Below are 22,168 nucleotides of genomic sequence, written 5' to 3' on the forward strand. Positions count from 1 at the left end.
AGTTTCCACGGCAGAGTAGGGATCCACATATGAGTTTCCCAGATGCCAGCCCAGTATTCTAACCACTATGCTGTCACCACCCCTTATTCTCAGTCTTCTCTTAGCCCCAGCACCTTCTCTTCTTCCTTGTACCTTTCCACCCAAAAGTCAGCCACGGGAAATTTAGATAGGAGAAGACCTTCTATTTCTGTGACCCAAACTTCTGTGACCAAAACCTGAATCTGAATTTACATTTCAGAGCAACGTAGCCTAGAAGTCAAGCTGTTATTTCAATAGTAGTTTGAAGAAAAACGGCCGTTTCCACAGAACACCTCACCTGCTGGAATCCAGAGTGGTGCGGAGGGCTCTTCCCTAAGGCTGGCACAGCTTTTGTAGGCGACTGTTGCTGCTGCTGCTGCTGCTGGGCCAGAGCCTGGACCTGTAATTGGCTGGCAGACTGCGCGGTTGCCTGAGCTGATAAGGACGAGAGGGTCTGCTGGGAAGGGGAGGGCGTCTGCTGGGGTCCCTGGTTCATCGGCCCTGGTCCGGAGGGCCGCTGCTGGCTGTAAGGAATGTGGGATGGCTTTCCAGCTTGCACCTGGTTTCCTGCCGGTGAGTGAGCTGCAGGCTGAAGAAAGGTTCCTGGGACCGAAACACCACCTGGGAAAGTGTACCCCGAGCTCATCGAGAAAGCAACAGGAGGGGGGATGACGTACGCTGGGGGTGGGAAGCCTTTGAAGACAAAACAAAGTCTCACTTTAAAAAGAGGAATCGGCTTTCTGTGAAGAAATCCCAGTTGCACTTTTAAGATTAATACAGCTGTTCTTTAATCATGAACTTTCTATAACAAGTAAACCACTGGATGCCACAATCTGTTGTCTGGGGAGGAGGATGCACAAGGAAGGAAGTGTCTTTTGCCCCTTCCACTTAAGCCCCGCTTTAAAAAGTGACTGCAGAGTACACAGGACACCCCAAACAGAAGCTGCCTTTTCAGTTACTTGTTCCTCTTTTCAGTGAGAGAAGTGGGTGAGAATTCGCAGTCCACTTCTGATCATTCCCTGCGAGCAATTTCAGGAAGAACTACGCCAACAACTTCCTCTTTAAAGAAACTTTGCAGAAACATGTCAAATACAGAATGACTTTAATTGAAGAAAATACCCGTGTCACCATTCAAGCACTAAAAAAAATTGATAAAATGTGTCTGATAAAAAAGCACCGGATGCAGCTCGTAAAACTCCCCCAATTGGGTTGGTGTGTCAGGGAGCGTGAATATTGTATTTGCTTCCTATCCAGTATGTCAAACGCATGGAAGGACAAAGCCAAACAGAAAATACTGTACGCTTCTGCTTTTTACCTGGCCGGCTGGGGAGTGGGGGAAAAGCTCCTGGGTGATGGATAGGGATGAACTGGGAATTGCTGGCCTGGTTTGGAGACTGAGTTACTGGCGTTTTTCTGGCTTCTGACACAGGCGTCTTCCTCAACTCTGTCTGCGATTTCACCTAGGAAGAGAAGCAATTCACTCATTAATTCCTGCCTTTACTTCTCTCTGCTTCCTCCTTACACTAAAATCTGCAAGAGACATGCTGGTCCTGGCTAGTGGTTTTGACTCACCTTCCCCACTAAGCGGAAAAACGTAAGATTAAGTTCAGCTTTAAAAAAGAAGTCCAGTGTGCTGATCCACTCTGACATTCTGTGTGTTGTGCATTATTTTTATCACCTATAAAATATTTGTTTTACTCATTCTTTTCCACAAACTATACTCTATTCCACAGAAATCTGGCGGTAGAATTGTATATTCATCCACCACATGCTGAACCTTCTTTGTCGTAGGATGCTCCACCTGGGTCTAGTGCCTCCCACCCCCACTAGAAAGTAAAAATACATTTTGACATTCAGTTTAATTATACAACATTGGCTCCCAACTCAGTCACACACCTTAACTTCTGGCTGGCCTTCCTCGCTTGCCACACTGATGGCACCTGGTGGCCCACGGTGAGCCTGGTCTTCATGTCAGTGCTGGTAGCCAAGAGCACCAGGCTGCAAGCCTCCCTTACCCGTATCCCATTTGCCAGCTGTTAGCAGCTGCCAATCAGACCAACTACCCAGCAGCACTGGAGAAGAGGGCCTGCCCATCTGCCCGCCCTTGTAACTTGGTTGGTCATTATGGAATAGCCATGGGGTAGCCCTTTGCGATTGGATTTACAATAACAGCAAGGAGAGGTCTCTCCAGAAGTAGACATGCTCGCATCTGCTCCATTAGCCATTTTGCCAAGAACAAGTATGACTCATTTTGCAAAAGGTAAGTATTGGTGATACTTGTTCAGTGAACTATATATGCTCTTGTATCAAAGCACCACGTTCACAAAATAGTGGTTTTAATAAAGACAGCACGTAAAAATGAATGATGATTCTCATATTTGTTCGTGGCTATATTTTAATACGGAGGCATACAATTTTCTGGACTGCTGCATGAGCCTCAACTGACTGAACTATCATCTTTGTGTGGAACAAAGTATATCATAGTTCAATCATCCTGAAAAATGCGTATTCCAAAAAGTTTATAGTAGTTATTTCCATATTTCAAGATGTTCTACACAAACCTGCATAACCATTTCAATACTAGACGTATAAATGAGTTTCAACATTATCCCTTAATGTATAAGAGCAACATTAAAATACAAACCTAGATAGAAATAATAGTTAACAGGATACTCTTTATTAGAAATTACTTGTTTTCAAACATTCATCTGCTGGATTTTTGGTCTTCCTAGTCAAAGATGTCCACCTTTATATAAGAAAGCACACAGTTCTCTGCCCCTTCTGGCTTGTATCTATCAGTAATTTCTATATGCAAAAGGGATTCCTTTCTGTGGAAAGCATCTTCCTTACCAGCCCATCCTGCCTGCCCCCCCCCCCCCCGCCCCAATAGTTTTTCTAGGAGACAACAGACCATCAGAAACAAAATGAGGGGTAGCTGGTGGAGAAATCACTGAAGATTTCCCCTGCCAATCCATAGCAATCCTCTGGTGGATCCAAGCCTGTGTTTGTAGACGCTAAATGCAGCAATGTACTTGTTTACTCACCAAGAATGCTTTTGATGTCTGAAATGTTTTAATTTTGGCCACCTTGGGGGATTTGATTTGGTTGGAAAAGTAGCACAGAAATGTTTTAAATGAAATTTGTATACACCTGAAAGTAAGAATTTGCATAAAGCCTACATGCAAAGGCCTAAATTACACAATCACCCATTCATATAAAATTCAGCATGTCACCATAGTTTGGCTCAATGCATGTTGCACTTCCTCTTTCTAGCACCTCTACTCCCAAACAATCATATTTGCAAAACAAGTTAGGAAATGGATTCCCTGTTTGCAGATGTCTGAGCTGGCCACACTGATCCATGCTTCAATAATCTCAACAGTAGGTTACAGTAGCAGGTTCTACATCAAATTGCCCTTGCAGATGATCTGTAAACTGCAGCTGGTACAAATTACGGCAGCTTGTTTGCTAGTTAGCTAGTTAACCACATTGTTTGCTAGTTAACCACGTTATTCCTATTCCGAGGTTCTTTCACTGACTGTCAATCAGTTTCCAGGACCATTCCAAGATATTGCTGCTCACTTTTAGAGCTGCTTTTGACCTGGAACCTGTTTGCCTGTAGAGCAGTTTCTCTCTGCATGTTCCCATGTAGCAGCTCCAATCTGCCCAACAAGGTCTATTATCAATGTCACCCTCACCTCTGTGGCATGAGACTGCAATGGTCCGGGGTCAAGCTCTTTCCTTAGGTACTGCTTGCCTCTGGAACAGCTTCCCAGAAGAGGTCGGGGGCCTCCACTCTCCAATCAGGCTGTGCAACAGGCCTGATCTGGAGAGCTTCTGGGGTGGGCTGAGCCTGGCAAAGAGGAACTGCCCTGCTGACTGAGGACTGGGTTGTTTTGAATGTGGTGGCTTTAAGTTTCTATCGTTATGACACTGCTCTTACCCACCTTCGGTTCTGGAATGTTTGGGGGAAAGGTGGGTGCATAAATATGATACATTTTAAATGTATGCCCACCAGATCCAAAGGCAAGACAGGTGTGTCCACCAGGTTGCGGCAGGCCTGCTTCCTTTACACTCTTGGAACCACCTTACAAACCTTAATGAAATTACCGCTGGATTTGCACTGTACTCCTATTTCCCTTACCACAGATTACAGCCTCAAAGCGGCTTCAAGCATGACTGATTTCTTACACTAAGACGAAAGAATCTCTAATACATTTTTCTGTAAGTCACTTAGCCGATAAATGGCAGAATCGCGACTGAACAGGAGAATTTGGAGATTAGGAGGGGGAATCATCCAAGCTTCTTAGCTGGGGATTACCAAAAATAGTACAGTGCAAGAGGAACACCAAAAACAAGTACAACTAACGCTAAATTTCTATCAGCTCGTACTTCATACTTAGCTATGAATATCTTCTCAAGGGATGGAATAGGTATACTGTGTTCCTAGATGAAAATACCCCGGCATTACAGTTCTTTTGTCTGCTGCTTCAAGTGCTGGCCTACAGTACAAGCCACTTCCAATCGTGCCGCTCCTTGCCTCCAGAAAGAGTCAAGGGGCAGATTTCATTTCTTTGAAAAATTCTGCGGCAATGGAAAAGAGTCCGACACTGGCCTCACTGCACCAGAAACAACGGACCCTTGCCGAAAACTACATCCAGAGGGCTGGTGAGAAAGATGCCAAGTGATACACCTTGCAGTAGGGGTCAAAGAGTAGGGGTGACAAAGCAAAACACTGGGATATTTTCACACCTTCGGCGCAACAAAAAGGTGTCTCTTGAATTAAGGCTCATGAGATTAGCCTGCTGTAAAGTGGGTGCGAGTAATCACTGTGGGAAAATCCTCAGATGGGATCTGCCAGCTGTACAGTAGCAAAGAGGCTGTTCTCTTAATTCAGAGATCCATCATGACCACCTCCCAACCAAATCTATTTCATCTTTATGAAAGTACAGCACCATTCACTGCCTGCTGGCATTCTTTCCTATTAACCTCAAGTGATCAGGAAAACAGCTATTTAAAAGCTCACTTCATTCTTATACATCTTCCATCCTCCCTTGGAAAAAACCAGTCTGAATAAAAATAAGATTCACCAGTCATTAAGAATACTGGGGGCAAATTTATTTGGAAAGGAGGAATTTCTTAAACAGCTTCCATCATTAACGAAGCACCAGGAGAACTTTTAAGATGCAAACTGCCAAAAATTATCCGGGGGTGGGGGGGGGTGGGGGGGTAGGCAGGACAGAATTCCTGAAGAAAAAGACTGCCAACACAGCACCACCAAATGATGGAGTTTCCAAAAGGGGAAACAAAACAAAAAGGTAACATGGGTTGAGTTCAGATATTACCCTTTTAAATGAAGGACCGTGTATAGAAAACCCTCCATATGGATGCAGGGCCTACTGGTTCTGACATCTATTAATGGCACCAATTGCAGAAGAGTCTTCTTCTGGCCCCTACCTTGACTCACCCACTCTCTTGATAAAAAAAAAAGTGCTGTGCAATCACTTGGTTTCGTTTCCATTTCCACTTCCAAGCGAAGATGGAACAGTCGAAGCCAGAGAAGAAAAGGAAAAACCAATTTTATTCCTATGTTCTTTTCAGCAAGAAAGAGGAGGAGCTGCTGTAAGTGGGCAATGACTCTCTTCTTGTCTGAAGAGTTGGGCAAGTAAAGGATGTAAGAAGACCTGGCCTCAGCTGTGTTAACGCCTATCTGAACTAGTGGTCATTACAGGCTCAGGAAGGATTTAGCACATCCCCATTGAGCATCTGCTATGTGAATCAGTCCAGCATTTTTAACCTCAAAGATCAGCTAGGTTAGGCTGACTATAAGTTCCATGGACTCTTGCAGCAAACTCAAGAAATTCCCCCGGGGGTATCCGTTCAAGCCAAACCACAAAGCCCTACCTGCACCGCCACATTCTGCTTCCCTGCTTCCTGCATCTTTTCCATGCCACATTTCTTGGTCTCATTCTTCCTCTTGTTGTTGTTGTCTTTCTTCCCGTCATTTTTATTGGCTGTTATTCCTTTGCTGTAATCCCTTCTTTCCCTACTCACTTCCTTTGTTAAATAGCCTCGGCCCGGCTCTCGGTTTAACTCTCGCGGTTTAATGTTCTCTTTGAATGTCACCATTGGCTTATCTCCTGCGTCACAGCTGCTGTTCAGGTTTCGCCCTGTCGACAGTACTGACTTTAGTCCCGGACTCCCGTCTACCAATTGTGGCTCTGTAAAGGATGCTTCCTGCAAAACAAGACTCTGTTTGGCTTCGTTGTGTTCGTCAAGTAGTAACTCTGGGATCTCGGTCAAAAACAGGAGCTTCCCGACCTCATTTTCACACTGGATCAGCCTTCAATAGAACAAATGAAAAGGTATTGGCCTTATATTGGTAGTCATATTCAGTGGCTGCAAGCCACACACAGAACACAATGCAAAACAAACATAACTTTCTGATATCAGCACCAGCTCCTACTACGTTGCTGGTGAGGCAAAACAGAGGAAGCAAGGTGGAGGAAATCTCTGCAACCAGGAGCAGAAAGTATCTTAGCTTCTTAGAGCAGTAAGCAAACTAACTGCCTTGCAAGTTTCCCAGTTCATATCAGATAAGGACAAGTAATTTAAGACACGTCTTAGTCAAAGGTTTATTTAGTAAATAGAGGCAACTGCCCAATTATGTCTAACATAGCACCGATTGCCAAATAACAAACGGTTACCAATAGTGAAGTCATTTGTAAGACCATAATTGAAATGGAAGGGAATCTTGGGAGAAGCCTTTAATGAAAATAAAAGCTGGAAACTGAAAACATCTCATTATAAAGTGGGTAAATGAAGATGTTACTTACATGAGAAAAAGGAAAGTCGGCAAAGACCACTCTTAAATACGACTATATGGAAGGTTTTTAAAGAAGATCTCGATTATTCATTCTGGGCAGCTGTTTTTTAAATCCTGTAACTATCCACTATCTCTGTATATCTCACAGTCCTTGTTTTTCTTCTATCTTAGCAACTAAGGAAGGTTATGCTAAGAGCATGCATGCTCAGTCCCAAGTCACCCTATAAGCTTCAAGGCAAAATGGAGATTAGACCTTGGGCCTCTCTCATCATAGCCCAGCATGACGCATCACACCCACCAACAGTCTTCTCAGTGTCCCCTGGTGCTCCACAGAACTCTCCTGGGAACTGAGCTCCCCGTGCCAGGCAGCCCCTTATCTGCATGGCACCAATACGAAATGTTTCCCCCTACTTGTTCTCTTTCCAGGAAGCCAAACTATTTGGATTCTTCTCTGAAACATGCAGTGTCACTGGATAGCTACAAAGCCCCCTTTCCCTTCAAACTATTGCTTTATTTTTGCTTGGACAGAAAGCCACAAGAATAAAACCTAGCTGAGCCACATCCCACTGAATGCAGAACTTGTCACTCACTCTACATTATACATGTGTTTTTAAGTTTTCTTCAATTCTGAGTACACATATTAAGAACATGACAGTGGGCTTCTCCAACTGATATCAAACTAATACGAACACTGCAACACTACAAACAAAAGGAACATTTCCAGCATTCCATGCTAAACAAGTTGCTTGTTTCTTAAAATGGATATATCTAAACCATGTTTCTTTCACTAAGAGCCTAATGTGACAAACGTACTCCCACACACTGCTTTCCACCATGTCAAATATATATCCCAGCAGGACATTTTTTAACGCCTGTAGTTATCAACAACCACATCACCACCGAGCAGCAGACGCATCATGAACAGAAAGGCGAGGGATGATGCCAGCAGCTGTGCCGATACCTTGGCTGGTTGTCAGCAATCCATTTGCCCGTGAAGATCAGACGCTGCTGCCTTATACGCCGATGCTGCCCTTCTTTGTCCCCAGTAATTCCCTGATGGCCTTTGGAGAAATCCAAGTTCCTAGTTGTTAACATAAACAGAGAAAGAAAAGTCAGGCTATAAACCAGACACAAAGAGACACATGAGAGAACTATTACGAAGTTAATGTTACTGTGAGTTTGATTTTCTCTATAGAGTTGTACGTAGAATGTTAATTAAAAAAAAATTAAGGTAGTTTTACTTCTGGTAATTGCCTGTGAGATATGAATGTATTTCATAGCAGGGGACAAAAGTCTTCTGACATCTTTGTAATTAAGGGCTTTCCTTAACTCCTTTAAGGCACAAGATCCCTTATAAATAACCCTAAGGACTTGGAATCATGTCCCCAAGGTTCTGCATGCAGCAATATATCTTGAGGGGCTCTCAGACTTCCATATCCCCCAAACCCTTACATTGGTTACACGTGTCACTCCAAGTTACGCTATCATGAAAGCATGAAAAATGATAATATAGAATGGTTTTCAACATTTTTCAGGAGATGCATAATGTAAGATGTGTCGCACACATTTAAATATGCTGAGGGCCTCAGATTCATCTGGGGCTCATTTGTGGGCCTGTGGGGGGCTGGGAAGAAGGCAAGCAACATAGAAGGGGCAAGCAGCATAGCTGTGTAATGGTCAGAGGAGGCTTCTGCACATGTTCAGGCTTTCCCTGCCTCCCTGGGCCTCTGGGAGCTTCCCACCCAGCTAATCAGGCTTGGGGCGGGGATGGGGGGTAGGGGACAGGGTCCAGTGGATCATTCTAAAGGGGTGTTCCTTTGTGCCCACCCTACAAGGCTTTAGTCGAAGCTGCAATGCCAGGGCCCCCAGTCCACTTTGTGATTTCACCTTTAAATACATGCATCTTGCGAAGTTATCACAAAAGAACATACAATAACCAGGCACTGAAATGGAAACAGTTCAACCAGTAGGATAAGGTTCTGACTGCCTTGAAATGCACAATATTTCAGCAAAGGAGTTTCAAAAAGGAAAATCCAATTGGGGGTGGGGGGGGGGGTTCATATGTAGGATGGGAGGAATTTTCCTTTGGTAAGAAGGAGAAACATGTTGCCTAAAAACAGCTTCTCCCTGCTGGATATACTTCCCACTTTTTGGGAAATGGAGTTCACTATGGCAGGGAAGGGAGTGGAGAAATAAACACTAACACCACAAAGCTGAGCATCAGTAACGACCACTTATTCAAATTAACTATAATTACTGAGCATCTAACAGTGCGATCCTATGCAGTTATTCCAGTCTAAGACCATTGAAATGAACAGACTCAGACGGGAGTAACTCTCCTTAGTACTGAACGGCGAATGGCTCAGCAAGTGCCGATGAAGCTCACTGAATACCAAGCATTAGGGGCAGCACCAAGTACTATCTCCAGCAGCCACTTACCTGAAGGAAGGCCTCAGAGCTAGGAATCCCTGCAGCTCAAACTCCTCTGGAAGTGGAGTTGCTAGTGAACCATGAGACAGGGGGAAATATCAGTAATTGTGAAGGAATGCACTGCATCACTTAGTCTGTTGCCCATTATTAATCAAGAATGCAACCCACCCCATTAAACACTCTGATATCCCTCAGATTTCTGCTAACAAGAATGAAATATCTGCTCTACAAGTGTCAGCAACAGAAATGCATAGAACTTTATTTACACGTATTTTCCCCCCTCAAAATTTTGTTCATTGCAGAATGGAATAAAGAAAGGGAGGCTCACAATCAGGGATCTAGTTTTAAGACTCACTTTGATAAAAGAGCATCTGATCACAGCAAAATTATACAAAAATAAATGCTTGTTTCACCATGCTAAATAATTTGTTCCAGCCTCTTGGTCGCTTTTGTGTACCTTTCTTGCCCAGGTCTTAATGGCTCACACTGCCATTTCCTCAGATGGGCTGCAGTAATCCATGTGATTTTGTCTAAGGTGCTCTATAACATCATGATACCTGATGGGGCACTGTAATGTCTCCAATTGTGTGTGTCGATTAAACTGCAATCAGACTAAAAAGCCACCTGAACAAGCAGGGCAAGGAAGGGGGAAGCGGTACTGAAAACAGCATCACAGTCTCTCCTCTGCAAAAGGTCCTCTGCAAATGCTTGTGGGGGGTGGGAGGAATCAATGGAATCAGAAAGCAAAACAAACAGCGCATTAACACTGGAATATGTGTTTTGTTCTGTCCCATCCCACCAGTCCTTTCGCAGGCCACTAGGAAATCTCACCATTCAGGCAGGAGAGGTCTTCCTCATGAGGCTGGAAACTGTTTAGAAGGGCGATCAGCCACGGCCAAACACTGCAGAACAAGGAGAGGCACGTTATTAAATGGATGAGTATGCCACTGGTGTCTTTCCTGCCTTCTCACTCTTCCTTTCTACAGCGCCTTCTCACTGTGCCCTGCTTCCCTCCCCTGCCCCTCTATCAAACACATCCAATCCTCTCCGTCTTTAAAAAAGAAATTCACTTCCTCTGTCATTCTTTCTCCTGCAACCCCTCAGCACCCATGCTGTTACACATCAGCTCTGTTTTTGGCAAGGACCTTGGCCTCTGTGTTTGCCCTATATAAATGCTCAAATAGTAGCTGTATTTTATGAGGTGTCTGACAGAGCTCATCCCCCATTAGAATAATGCCTCCTCCTCACCCTTAGTTCGCTTCCTACTGGCTTTTCTTCCACACCAAGATCTGCACACCTGGAGGGCAGATGACAGAAAAATGCCAGATTTCTCCTTCTATGGTACCAAGTCAGCAAAGGTAAATATTCCCTTGGAACTCAGGCATGCTGCTATGCAGTCTGGAGGAACTACAGTCGCCTTCTCCTCATGAACTCCCGAGGAATCTCTGGCATTTCCCACATTGTTCAGTCATTAGACCTCCAACAGCGTTCACTGTAAAGTGCCTTCAAGTCTCAGGCTTTGCTGACCTGAGGTCTCTCCCTGACCTGAGGAGCTGGGCAGATAGCAAAGGGAACGATCAGCAGCAGATGCTTTTATTTGACACTTAACTTTCAGTAGCCACTAACGTGTCCTACTACAGCAGACTGCTCCAGTCAAAAAATGATAGGGAAATCTGGGGAGTATCTGTACTCCATAGATCCATATCCCTTTTGGATGAAGTAAGGAATTAATTAGCTCTCTGTTGTCTTGTCTATACCTGTAACTTGTAAGTCAACACAGCTATACACCCTTCCTGAAAAGCTGCTGTAGCTCGGGGGGGGGAGAGAAGGGGCATAATAAGCAGTGATGCCAGGAGGGTCAGATTTGGGATTAAAGCCCTTGGCCCCAGTTCATGGGGTTATGTTGGAGGAACAGCCTAAGTCTTGAAGCATAAATTACCACCTAAAGGGAGAGGCAGAAAAATCATTACATCCAGAGTCTAAAATTACTTAACTGCACCACAGGTCTCGTGGTGTTCTGCTCATAACAAGTAGGCACCTACTACAACCTGTACTAATTAAATGGTGTCTAGTGCATTCCAAAATCACTATTAAGAACCTCCAAATTCAAACTCAAATAATGCTGTATGGGATTAATGCAGACTGCACAAATCAGGTACTGAATAGTGCAAGTGGTTGACACTACCTGAAAAACAGGGATTAGATGGATGGACAGAGGATCTCTCATACAACTAACACAAAAACATGTCTTTTGTCTCCTTCAGCTGTTTGGAGGGACTTGATAACTGGAAGAGAAGCTAGTGAGGAACACTGGAAATGAAAAACAGACTGCTGCATGCAGGCAATAAGCAGAATGACTACTGCTTTTCCATGCTGAAGGAAGTGTAGATGTGGTCAGTCTGAGACAGGTTTCTATGGAGATGGGAGCAAGTGCTTATTAGCCTTCTTGGCTGCAAACAGTGTAAAAAATTTCCATTGGAAGATGGGTGCTCCCTGAGCTACAGCAGCTTTTCAGGAAGGGTGTATAGCTGTGTTGACTTACAAGTTACAGGTATAGACAAGACAGCAATGAAAGCTGCTTTAACATCCAGGTTTACAAGAGATTCTACTCCAAGAGTTCATTTGGAAGGACTGGGAAAGCTCACTCCTGACTAAAGCCAGCATGGTGTAGTGGTTAAGAGCAGGTGGATTCTAATCTGGAGAACTGGGTTTGATTCTCCACTCCTCCACATGAGTGGCAGAAGCTTATCTGGTGAACCAGATGTGTTTCCGCACTCTTACATTCCTGCTGGGTGACCTTGGGCTAGTCACAGTTCTTGGAACTCTCTCAGCCCACCTACCTCACAAGGTGTCTGTTGTGGGGAGAGGAAGGGAAAGGAGTTTGTACGCCACTTTGAGTCTCCTTACAGGAGAGAAAGGTAGGGTATAAATCCAAACTCTTCTTCTTCTAATTACATATTGAGAAGAAAGCAATTCTGAATAGCCCCAAAACATCTGAGACAACTAATGCCATTAATTCTTATGCGATTCAAGAACATTTGTATAACACATTTGCAAAACATTTTTATGGTTTCACTTCAGATAGCTTAAGGCAGATTTTTAAAAAAATGATGTGTGAATCCAATCCTGTCAAAGGGGTAAATTTTATCTGTTGCAACAACAAAAACAGGAATCTTGCATCACCTTAGAAACTAAAAAGGTTTTATTCACGCATAAACTACTGTGGACAAGATGCCCTGCAAAATTCATGCAGTGGGTACTCTTTAAGCAGGCATTTATCTATCTATGCTCAAATACAAGCATAATAAAGACACCACAGAAAACACAACAGTAGCAACTGGGATAGTAATAGCAATGATTGAAAAATTTCACTAAAAGTCCTTACAGGTGTTAACTGATGAATAAAAAGTTATGTTCACTCATAATGGAGTGTTGGTTAGGTAAAACATGATTTTGTATTTAAGAAGTTGACATCATTACTTTGGCTGGGCCATAAAGCTCCAGAGACAAGCACTACAAGTCTTGCTTAACAAAAGTACAGACTGACTAAGTAGAATGCAACTGGTGGCAGAAATCTTGATTTCTTTTTCTCTCGTTATTTTTGCAATTTCTAATATTCATCACTTCTTCCAAGATGAGAAAGAACCCTGCTTTTTGACAAGGTTCTCAATAAACGGGTACGGCTGCATGCCACCTCAGAAAAGGGTCAGCAAAATATATTTTATGCTGATTTTAATTACACATAGCTGCCACCAACCAAGGTTGAAATATGCACACTGGAAGTAAAGCAAATCTAACTTAAGTGCCATAATTGAGCAAGGTTTATTAGAAAGTATCCATGCAGTAAACAAAACATGTAATCAGGCTCTACAAGTGGGGACACACAAGAAACTTGTGGGAACAACTATCCCATTCCTTTGATTCTTCCCCTTTCCCTCGACTTCCCTCAGTCTCTCTCTCCCCTGACAACCTTTTCTTACACTCCCTCTACTCCAAGCCTGTCACTTTCTCTCTTTCTGCCCCCCCCCCCCGCCCCCATTCCATCACTCTCTCTCACAACCTGTTCCCCCACACACTAATGGCCTCTGATGGGAATCTTGTTTCAGGCAGGGGCACCAAATTCGCCAAATACCTGCTGATGACTCTCCTCACAGGAACCACTCAGGTTTGATGAAGTTGGGGTGGGGGGCTATTCTTTGGGCACCCGAGGTAAACTTGATGCTCATAGAATTGCCCTGCCCCCAACTTCACTAAACTTAAGTGGCTCCTGTGAGGAAAGTCACCAGCAGCAGCAGCAGCAAAACAAGAAAAATTCACGTATGAGTCCTCCTTGGATGAAAATTGACATAGTTCTGGGAATACTGGGTAACCACTGTCCATGTGCCATGTTTAACAGCATGGGCCCCTAGAAGGCGGGGATGAAGTGGGTCCAGGCCAGGGGCCATCTAGGATGCTGAGCAAACCAATGCTCCTCCCCTAGCCATGGTTACTTTCAGGTCCCCCTAGCATCTACTTGGCTTGTAAGGTTAGGGAACATATCCTCGATGGATACAGGATGGAGGGCAAGCATGGGCCCAGTCCGAACAAGAAAGGGGCCAATGGGGGGAGGTGGAAGGCACCTTCTATAACTTGTTGGCAGGATACACCATCTTTATGGGCACTGTCCAATCCACTTCTTTTGATTGGGGCTTGTACATAACCAACCACCTGGGGAATATTTTTCAGGCCTGGTTGGGCAACAATGACTACAATGAGGCGTTCCATGAGTGTGTCTCTCAGAGCCCAAAAGCCAGGAGTGACCTTATTAAAGGTCATTGGAGCTTTGGCAGGAGCTGGGAGTTTTGTCCATCTCAGGTGAGTTTGGGCATCAGGCCAGATGCAATCTGGAGGAGGGGGCTGGCAGTGCCTGCATGCCTTCATCCCCTGAACTGGGGACCCTTACAAGGGATCCTAGGGGTGGGACTCTTCACCAATATGCACAACTTAGGGCCTGTTGGAAGGCTCCCACCCTTAGGAGGCGGGGGAATGCCACAGTGGCTTGCACCCAATTGGGGCCTTCAGGACTGGCCATTCCATGTTTCTACCCCAGCAGGCAGGCAGGGTGGGTGGATGGTTGGTTCATCAGCCAACAGGCAAGTTGCATGATGCTGGGTCTGTGGCGTATGCTACACCAATATTCCTGTGATAATTTACAGCCTGTTTTTTCTCCAGTCCTGTGGTCTGCTTTATTTGTTTCTTTCGTTTCACTCCCTCCTTTGTCCCAGGATCATAAATATTATTCTCAGCCCCCACTGGTCAATATGCGATAGTAACAGACTTTGCCTTAGTTTAGGAAAACACTGGGGTATATACAGCACTGTCTTGACCACAACACTATATGAACTGTCACTGAAATGTCCATGTTGTTTTATCACACATTTTTCACTAGTAGCTTGCTTTGATCAAGCAAGCGTTTTGAAAAAATCCAAGACTCACTATTGACGTTCATCGACTACAGTCTCCTGAAATACACTGGGTCTAAGCTTCAGCCAGTCCATTGAGACTTTGAGAGCAGGAAGAGGATAAGAACCCCATGATTCTTCCTGGTAATCGTTCTGGAGTGGACACTTGCACAGGATTCCAAGGAAAGATACTGCAGTAAAGAGAAATGCTGTTATTCCATGCTGCGTAGCTATGCGGCTGCTATACAACGGATGATGCTACTACATTTTGAGAACAAGGAGAGTTCAAACAAAATGAGACATTGTACAACAGAACTTGTTCTCTGGGAATAATAATGAGTGGCAAGGAAGGGACAATGGAAGACAGCAGTTAAATAGGTTTAAGTCTCCATTAACAGACAGTCACAAGACAAATCCTACACTGGAGCAGCAAGGAGACTCAGCAACTAGGTTATGGTGGAAGAGTCAGCCTATAGTGCTGCCAGATCCTCTCCCCAGCACTGCCATACTTTTACCCAGTTAGTGGGAAGAATGCAGAGGCAGGCAATGCCAAACCACCTTTGAAATCTCATGCCCTGAAAGCCCCATGGGGTCGCTGTAAGTCAGCTGTGATTTAACGGCACAAAAAAAAAAGGAGGGAGGGAGAGAACAGAGTCTCTGCCCTGGCCACCACATTATTATATTAAGGAACAGCAATAACAGTAATTCAGAGATAGCTGATACCACATAAGAACGATAATAACAAAAAAAGCAACCAAGGGCATCACTTGTTGAGCAGCCCCTCAAACAGTTCAACATTTCTCTCATACAATAGGAACTTTGTTGGAGCCAGTTGGCTGGAAAGTGGCGCTTTCCGTCACAGCAACCCCTTAATTTAGAGCAGCTACCCAGTACAGCCACACTTTTCCACCCAGCTTTCTACCTCCCTCAGGCTAGAATTTCATCTTAGTAGCCCAGCAGCCTTGGCTAGGAAACCCAGCTACCCTTACGCAAATGAGCTGCAGCAGTTTCAGGACTTACTGAAGAGAGCCAGCAGTTGCGTCCAACACAGCTGTTCATCTTGGCTGTAACTGTGCAGCTCAGTCTCATTGCTGAAGTCTCGCAAGTGATGCAGCTGGAACAGGTTGATGACCGTAATGTGCACTAGCTGCTGAGAATTGAAGGTTTTTTGGAACAGCAGCCGCTGTAATAGATGAAGAACATATATCCATAATTTCCCAAATATGTATAATATCAACAGTAACATGTGACTGGCAACTACTAGATTGTATTTTTTACAAGAATAGACGCTGTTCTAAACAAATGGACTTACACTGCACCACGCCACTGATTAATCAAGGGTCATTACTGTCAACTCTTAACTGTCCATGGCTGTCCATGTTCTCAGGTAGAAATCTATCACCTACTATTTAATTCCTTTAAACTGGAGATGCCAAGGATGGAACTTGGGACCTTCTGCACCCAAAGCAGATGCTCCATCCCTGAACTACAGTCCATCCCCATACATTTTCTCAACATCCCAGCAAGCAACAGTCCACTGGCGGTCCCTGGCCTGAAAGATGTCCAGCTGACCTCAACCAGGCCAGGGTTGATTTTCTGCACTGGGACCCTGGCCTTCTGGTGTGGAATGCTCTGTCCAGGTAGAGACCAGCAGACCCCCCTAGGGGATGCAATCCCAGCGGAACCTCAGGTAAGGCACAGCTGTTCCACCAGGCATATGGTTGAGGCAGCTATGTTTTCCATCATTTAAGTGGTCCCATTACCCCTCCGTTTTCTGGGTTTGTATTATATTCCTACTAGATGTTTTACGGTTCAGGATTTTAGTTCTTTAAGATGATTGGATTAGCCGCCATCTAAGATTTTAATTGTAATTCTAATTGAATTTATGTTTTTAATGTTTATATGTTGGAAGCTGCCCTGAGCCCATAAGATGAAGGACAGCATACACATTAGTTAAATAAAATCAAGACCACAAATTCAGCATCTGTCAACATTTTCTTCCTCCACAGAGTTCAAGAGGTTTACAAGGGGATATCCTATCTCATCATCACAGCTACTTAAAAAAACAACACAGCTGAGGAAAATTATTTGCACTTGGGTTCCTCTGAGCCACAGCTAACCACTGCTGTGCCTCAGTTTTAAGGAATGGCATGGTGCAGCAGAAAAAGACTGAGGCAGGGGAAACCCACATTCATGTCCCAGCTCTGCCCAGGTGACAGTCTGCCAAGCCAACCTCACAGGGTGGTTGTCAAGCAGGAGAGGGATATAAGCCACCCTGAACTCCTTGAAGAGGACCATGGTAAACATGTGGCAAACATTGAAGATTTCGGCCATAGGCTCCAAAGGAGGTAGTGACGAAAACGACACAGGGCGATTTGCACAAACACTGACTGCATTCCGGGCCTTTAAGGTATCAGCAAGTTGACAGATATTAAGGCCACAGGTAAAGCACCTCCATATTCAAGGTGTTTCCAGTTCATCTTCATAAAGAGGTCAAGTGCCGAATACCTTACTGCAACACAATATGCAAGATTTATCAGGTTATGAAGCAAGGCAATAAAATCAGCAGCCAAAGCATCAGCGTTGTCACTAGTTCAGAAAAATTAGGGGCATCAAGGAGCTGAACATTCTGAGGTATATCTGGGACTAAAGAGCACATTATGATAAACCTACTACAAAGGTGCAGAACACAAGTTAGTGCATTTTGCCCTCTGACCAGTATGCTTGATATCTAACTTGATTATTATTTCAAATGCAATAGCTGCCTTTCCACAGGAGCGCTGAACTGACTGAAGGTGACTTACATTATAAACATACATCATGGCAAGGAAATGAATGCATCCCAAAATGAATTAAAATACTTAACTGCTTGACTGCATAGATTAGACCAGAACCACTATTTCAATTTATTTAGGTATTAGGAAAGCTTATAAGAAAAACAGGAATCAATCAAAAAGGTCTCTTGGTGGATGTCCCTAGACAGGGCACTCGATAAGGGAAGGTGTCACCACGTGGAAAGTTCCACTCACAGTCCCATTCAACCTTGTTTGGTGAAGGAATGAGTACAACGCAAGAAAGACTCAACAGATCAAAGATGACAGAGAGATACATATGGGAAAAGGTGCCCCCAAAACCTGCATTTCCTTGAAAAAACAAAACACATAGACTACCCAACTCCCGAAATGGATGTTAGTTCCACAGGGAAAATTTTTACAAAACGAACCTTGAACTGCTCCTCTAATTTCTCACGAAGAGGGTTCAGTTTCTCCAAGTTCTTACTCAGGTACACGTGACCATGGAATTTTATAAATGCTTTGACGAAATCAGACACTCCCCATTGAGTCTTCACCTCATCACGACTGTAATTGGAAAGGGGGTAAACAGAATGTTGGTCTTTAAAACACTCATGCCAGGTCAAAAAGGATCTTGCTGACACACACCTCTTTTAAGGGAAATATGTGCAAAACAAAAGAGGCATTGCCTGGGACTGTTTCTCCCATGACACTAAAGATTAAACTTTCAGAATCTCTCACATAAATGAAGCTTTACCTTTGAAGTCAGAAAAGAGGCGCTGAGCCTGGCTGAGGCCGGGATATTAAGTCAAATAAAATGATAATAATAAATATATTTTAGCATGTGCGGCATACTGGCTGGAAAATTGGATCTAGGAGACTCAGGTTGGAATCCTTGCTCTGCCATGGAACCTTGCTGGATGACCTTGGGCCAGTCACACAGCCCAACATCTCTCACAGAGTTGTTGTGAGGTTAAATGGAGCAGAGAAGAACAATATAAGGCACTCTGGGTCCCCACGGGGCAAAAAGGGAGAATACAGATGAAGCACATGAATTAAAAAAGAGTCATAATAATAACGAAGTTCAAAGAGAGATAAAACATTAAAAGAAACCTGTTTCTTAGGATTAGACCAGATCAAAGGAACATGTTGAAGAGACGCCCAAAACCTCTTTTCTGACATCCCTTCTGTATATACACTTGGTACAGTCTGCATATTATTGTAGAAAATGTATATATAAAACACATGCAGGCTGTCGGACAAAAATCAATGACACCATCATGTGAGTAGCTACTTTTAAAATATTTATAGACCACCCTACTTAGGTGAGATCCAAGGTTTTATAGGATCACAACCTGGAATAGAACGTTTCGCTTCTGCTGCTAGCCTGCCAGAAAACCATATAAAGGCATCATGTCCTTGGAGGGGGGGAAAAAAGATACGGACAACTGAAGTGTTAAAGGTCCTTTTGTTATTACAGAACTACCCACTACAAAGATCATACCAGCCTTACCTTTCCAGTGCTTTAGAAAGTGCTTTTTGTAGATTAGTCGAGGCAGCTGGGAAAGGAAACTTCACAGCAATGCTTCTGCAGTAGTAGAAAATTGTGGTCAGGTGGTCTCCTTTGGAGGATGCTAAAATGGCCAACTGATTGTAAGGCTGACCTAAGGCAACAAGACAAAAAAAATGCATCCGCTAGAACTCATGACTTACTGAAGTTCAGCCTTCAGGCAGAGACCTATTTCTGGAAGCCTTAGGCTACAATCCTGACCACACTTATCTGGGAGCCCCACGAATGGGGTGGGACTGGCCTCTGAGCAGACATACATAAATGACTGCACTGTCAGTCTGTTTGCTCACATAGCAGATATTACTTTCAAAACAGTATTTTACTAGCAAAGGAGCCATGTATTCTATTTACAAATCCAGTTTAGCAAAATGTACATATTTTTCAACTGCATAACTACCGTATTTACTTGCATATAAGGCGAATTTTTCAGCACATTTTTGTGCTGAAAAAAAACCCCTCGACTTATACGCAAGTCAGATGTATTTTAAAAAATATGTTAGGGTTTTTACTTTGTCGGCCACCAGGGGGCGCAGTTTTTAGGCTAGCGGCACCAAAATTTCAGGGATTTTTTAAGAGACTCTCCTGATGATACCAAAGTTGTGGATCCCCAAAGTGGGTGCCCCCATCCTCCTTTGTTTCCAATGGGAGCTAATAGTAGATGGGGCTACATTTTGAGGGTCCATAACTTTGTACCCCCTGAACCAAACTTCGCCAAACCTGGGCAGTATCATCAGGAGGGGCTCCTAAAGATACTCTGAAATGCTGGTACTGCTAACATAAACATTCCTCTCCTGACCAAAAATCCAGTTTTGAAGGATTTTAACTCTTGTGTTTTAGCTTGGTTGCTGGTTGAGCTAAGGTTTTTGTTCTTTTAAAGTTCTTGTTGTGACCATATTGTTTTTGTTCCCCCTCTTTTCCACTTACAGAGCTAGTTTATTGTTTTTCTTTGAAATAAATATTCAAAAACATTTAACCTGCTGATGCCTCAATTAATGTAATATCTATTTTTATTTTTGAAATTTACCAGTAGCTGCTGCATTTCCCACCCTCAACTTATATGTGAGTCAATAAGTTTTCCCAGTTTTTTGTGGTAAAATTAGGTGCCTCGACTTATATTCAGGTTGACTTATACACGAGTATATACAGTACATCTGTTCTAAACCATTTCAGTATCAATTCGATGTTTGTTTGACAGAAGTCACCAAAAGAAAGGCTTTTGCCATCTCTTTATCAAAAATCAGTTCCCTTGACAGAATGGTTATCTTTTAAGAAATGAGAAAATATGTTTAGTGTAGGAAAGTAAATGGATTGTGGTTTTCTAGCTCTGTTAATGCAATCCATGCCAGAATGAAAGAATTTTTTTAATAAAGTAGTATTTAGTCCACACAGATTGAATAAAATATTTAGGGTTGACACACATATGTTTAAAATGTGGAATGCTGTCCACTAATTGTAGACATATGTAGCACCAATTGTAGACAACTGTAGACACCAATTGTAGATATATGGTAGACCTGATTCTTTATTCAGAGACTGACCTTTATAACGGTCAGTTTTTTGTTGTAAGACATATAATTGCACATCTGTGGAATATAAAAGATGCTGCATTTTTGGTTGTATCCTTTTGTGTTTGTAATACAAAACCAAAAATGTTTACCCCACCTTTCCTCACAATACCAAAGATGCAAAAATTTAATGAAAGCCACAGAAACCATACCAACAGCAAATGTCAATAACAAATGCCCTTCAAAATGAAAATGTCTTGCATTCTCTATGAAAGGAAATGGCTCAATTCACCTGGGAAGGGACTTCACAGGTTGAGGCAGCTACCAGGAAAGTCCTGCACTTTACAGCAGGATTCTAACATGAAATGATGAAAGTTCTTGACACCCAGATATGTCCAGGAAAGGGGGAGAGTATAAAAAGAAAAGGGGAAATAGGGTGGAGGAGCTGCTCACAAAAATGGAAGGGAAGGTTAAGAAACCAAAACAGGTGATGAAAGGCAGTGTTTGAATATAATGGAAAAGAAAGTCTTTTTCTAGAAAAGGAAGAAAAATAAATAGACTGTTCTAATAGAAAATTCATTTAAAAATAAAATCAAACCCTCTTGGGGAACCTCCTTAACTGAAACTGAGTGTACGCATTAATAAAAAATGGTTCAAGTATAACATTCTATCCAGTGTTAACCCACTGACCCATTTACACAGTCTTCTTTAAGGAAATAAACCTATGTTCTATGATCAAGAAACTGGAGCTGAATGGTATAATGATAGAAGCCGTTCATTCGCATGGAATTTTTAACATATATCTTGTAGGTGCTTGCTGCAGTAATTGTTTCCAGGCACAGGCACTGAAAGAATCAACTGTATAAATTGAGGACAGCTATGCGGAGAAGATTGTATTAGTATTTATTCCCCTTTGTCCAATGTTGGCATCTGAAAAAGGACAAGAGGTGCCTAAAGCACCAATTCAAAACTAGCAACTCAACCCACCTGGATTACATTTCACAAACTCACCATTGGAAGGGACAAGCTGAGCCGCATGCCTATAATAGGACTCCGCCTGACTGGTCTGATTTCTGTAGCGAGCTGGGGGGGTGGGGTGGGGGGGAGGAAGGAATAAGGAAGATATCATGGAATGCTGGCTGGTTAGGCAACAGGCCAGTACACATCCACCTCTAAAAAGATAGTAGGGTTTATGAATTACAGGTTACTGGTCAACTCAGCTTCACAAAATCAGTGTATCAAATGGAAGACAAAAACCAGCCCCAGCTATAATTACTGTAACTAAATGAAACCTCTTTGTACCAAAAGAGTGAATACCAAATTTTTTTTTTTGGATGGGGGGGGGAGCAAACTGAGCACTGCCATCTGGGATAGATTAGATTATCGCAGCAGTGGCGAACCTATGGCACAGATGCCAGAGGTGGCACTCAGAGCCCTTTCTGTGGGCACATGTGCACAGAGTTCATCATGTGCGGGGGGGGGAGCAGAAAATCACCCCACTCCACACACACACACATCTAGGCTAGCCTGGGCATGACCCTTTACCTGGGAGTAAGCTTGGTGCTGGCAATGGGGCCTGCTTCTGA

At 43.4% G+C, this 22,168-nt stretch overlaps 1 protein-coding gene across 2 annotated transcripts in view; it reads right to left on the reverse strand.

Annotated features, from left to right (window-relative positions):
• SMG7 (SMG7 nonsense mediated mRNA decay factor) overlaps positions 1 to 22,168 on the reverse strand; it is an 80,354-nt gene that overhangs the window by 15,611 nt on the left and 42,575 nt on the right. For both annotated transcript variants that reach the window (XM_048482488.1, XM_048482487.1), the window contains exons 6-16: positions 21,594 to 21,665; positions 19,021 to 19,171; positions 17,939 to 18,074; positions 15,736 to 15,898; positions 14,750 to 14,906; positions 10,106 to 10,176; positions 9,284 to 9,344; positions 7,806 to 7,925; positions 5,923 to 6,361; positions 1,334 to 1,478; positions 317 to 711 (exon numbers count right to left, since the gene is read on the reverse strand). In XM_048482488.1, coding sequence (XP_048338445.1) covers positions 317 to 711; positions 1,334 to 1,478; positions 5,923 to 6,361; positions 7,806 to 7,925; positions 9,284 to 9,344; positions 10,106 to 10,176; positions 14,750 to 14,906; positions 15,736 to 15,898; positions 17,939 to 18,074; positions 19,021 to 19,171; positions 21,594 to 21,665 — 1,910 coding nt within the window. The remainder of the gene's footprint in view (positions 1 to 316; positions 712 to 1,333; positions 1,479 to 5,922; positions 6,362 to 7,805; positions 7,926 to 9,283; positions 9,345 to 10,105; positions 10,177 to 14,749; positions 14,907 to 15,735; positions 15,899 to 17,938; positions 18,075 to 19,020; positions 19,172 to 21,593; positions 21,666 to 22,168) is intronic.

The sequence above is a fragment of the Sphaerodactylus townsendi genome, unplaced genomic scaffold (genome assembly GCF_021028975.2).
Source record: "Sphaerodactylus townsendi isolate TG3544 unplaced genomic scaffold, MPM_Stown_v2.3 scaffold_18, whole genome shotgun sequence".
Classification (NCBI taxonomy): domain Eukaryota; kingdom Metazoa; phylum Chordata; class Lepidosauria; order Squamata; family Sphaerodactylidae; genus Sphaerodactylus; species Sphaerodactylus townsendi.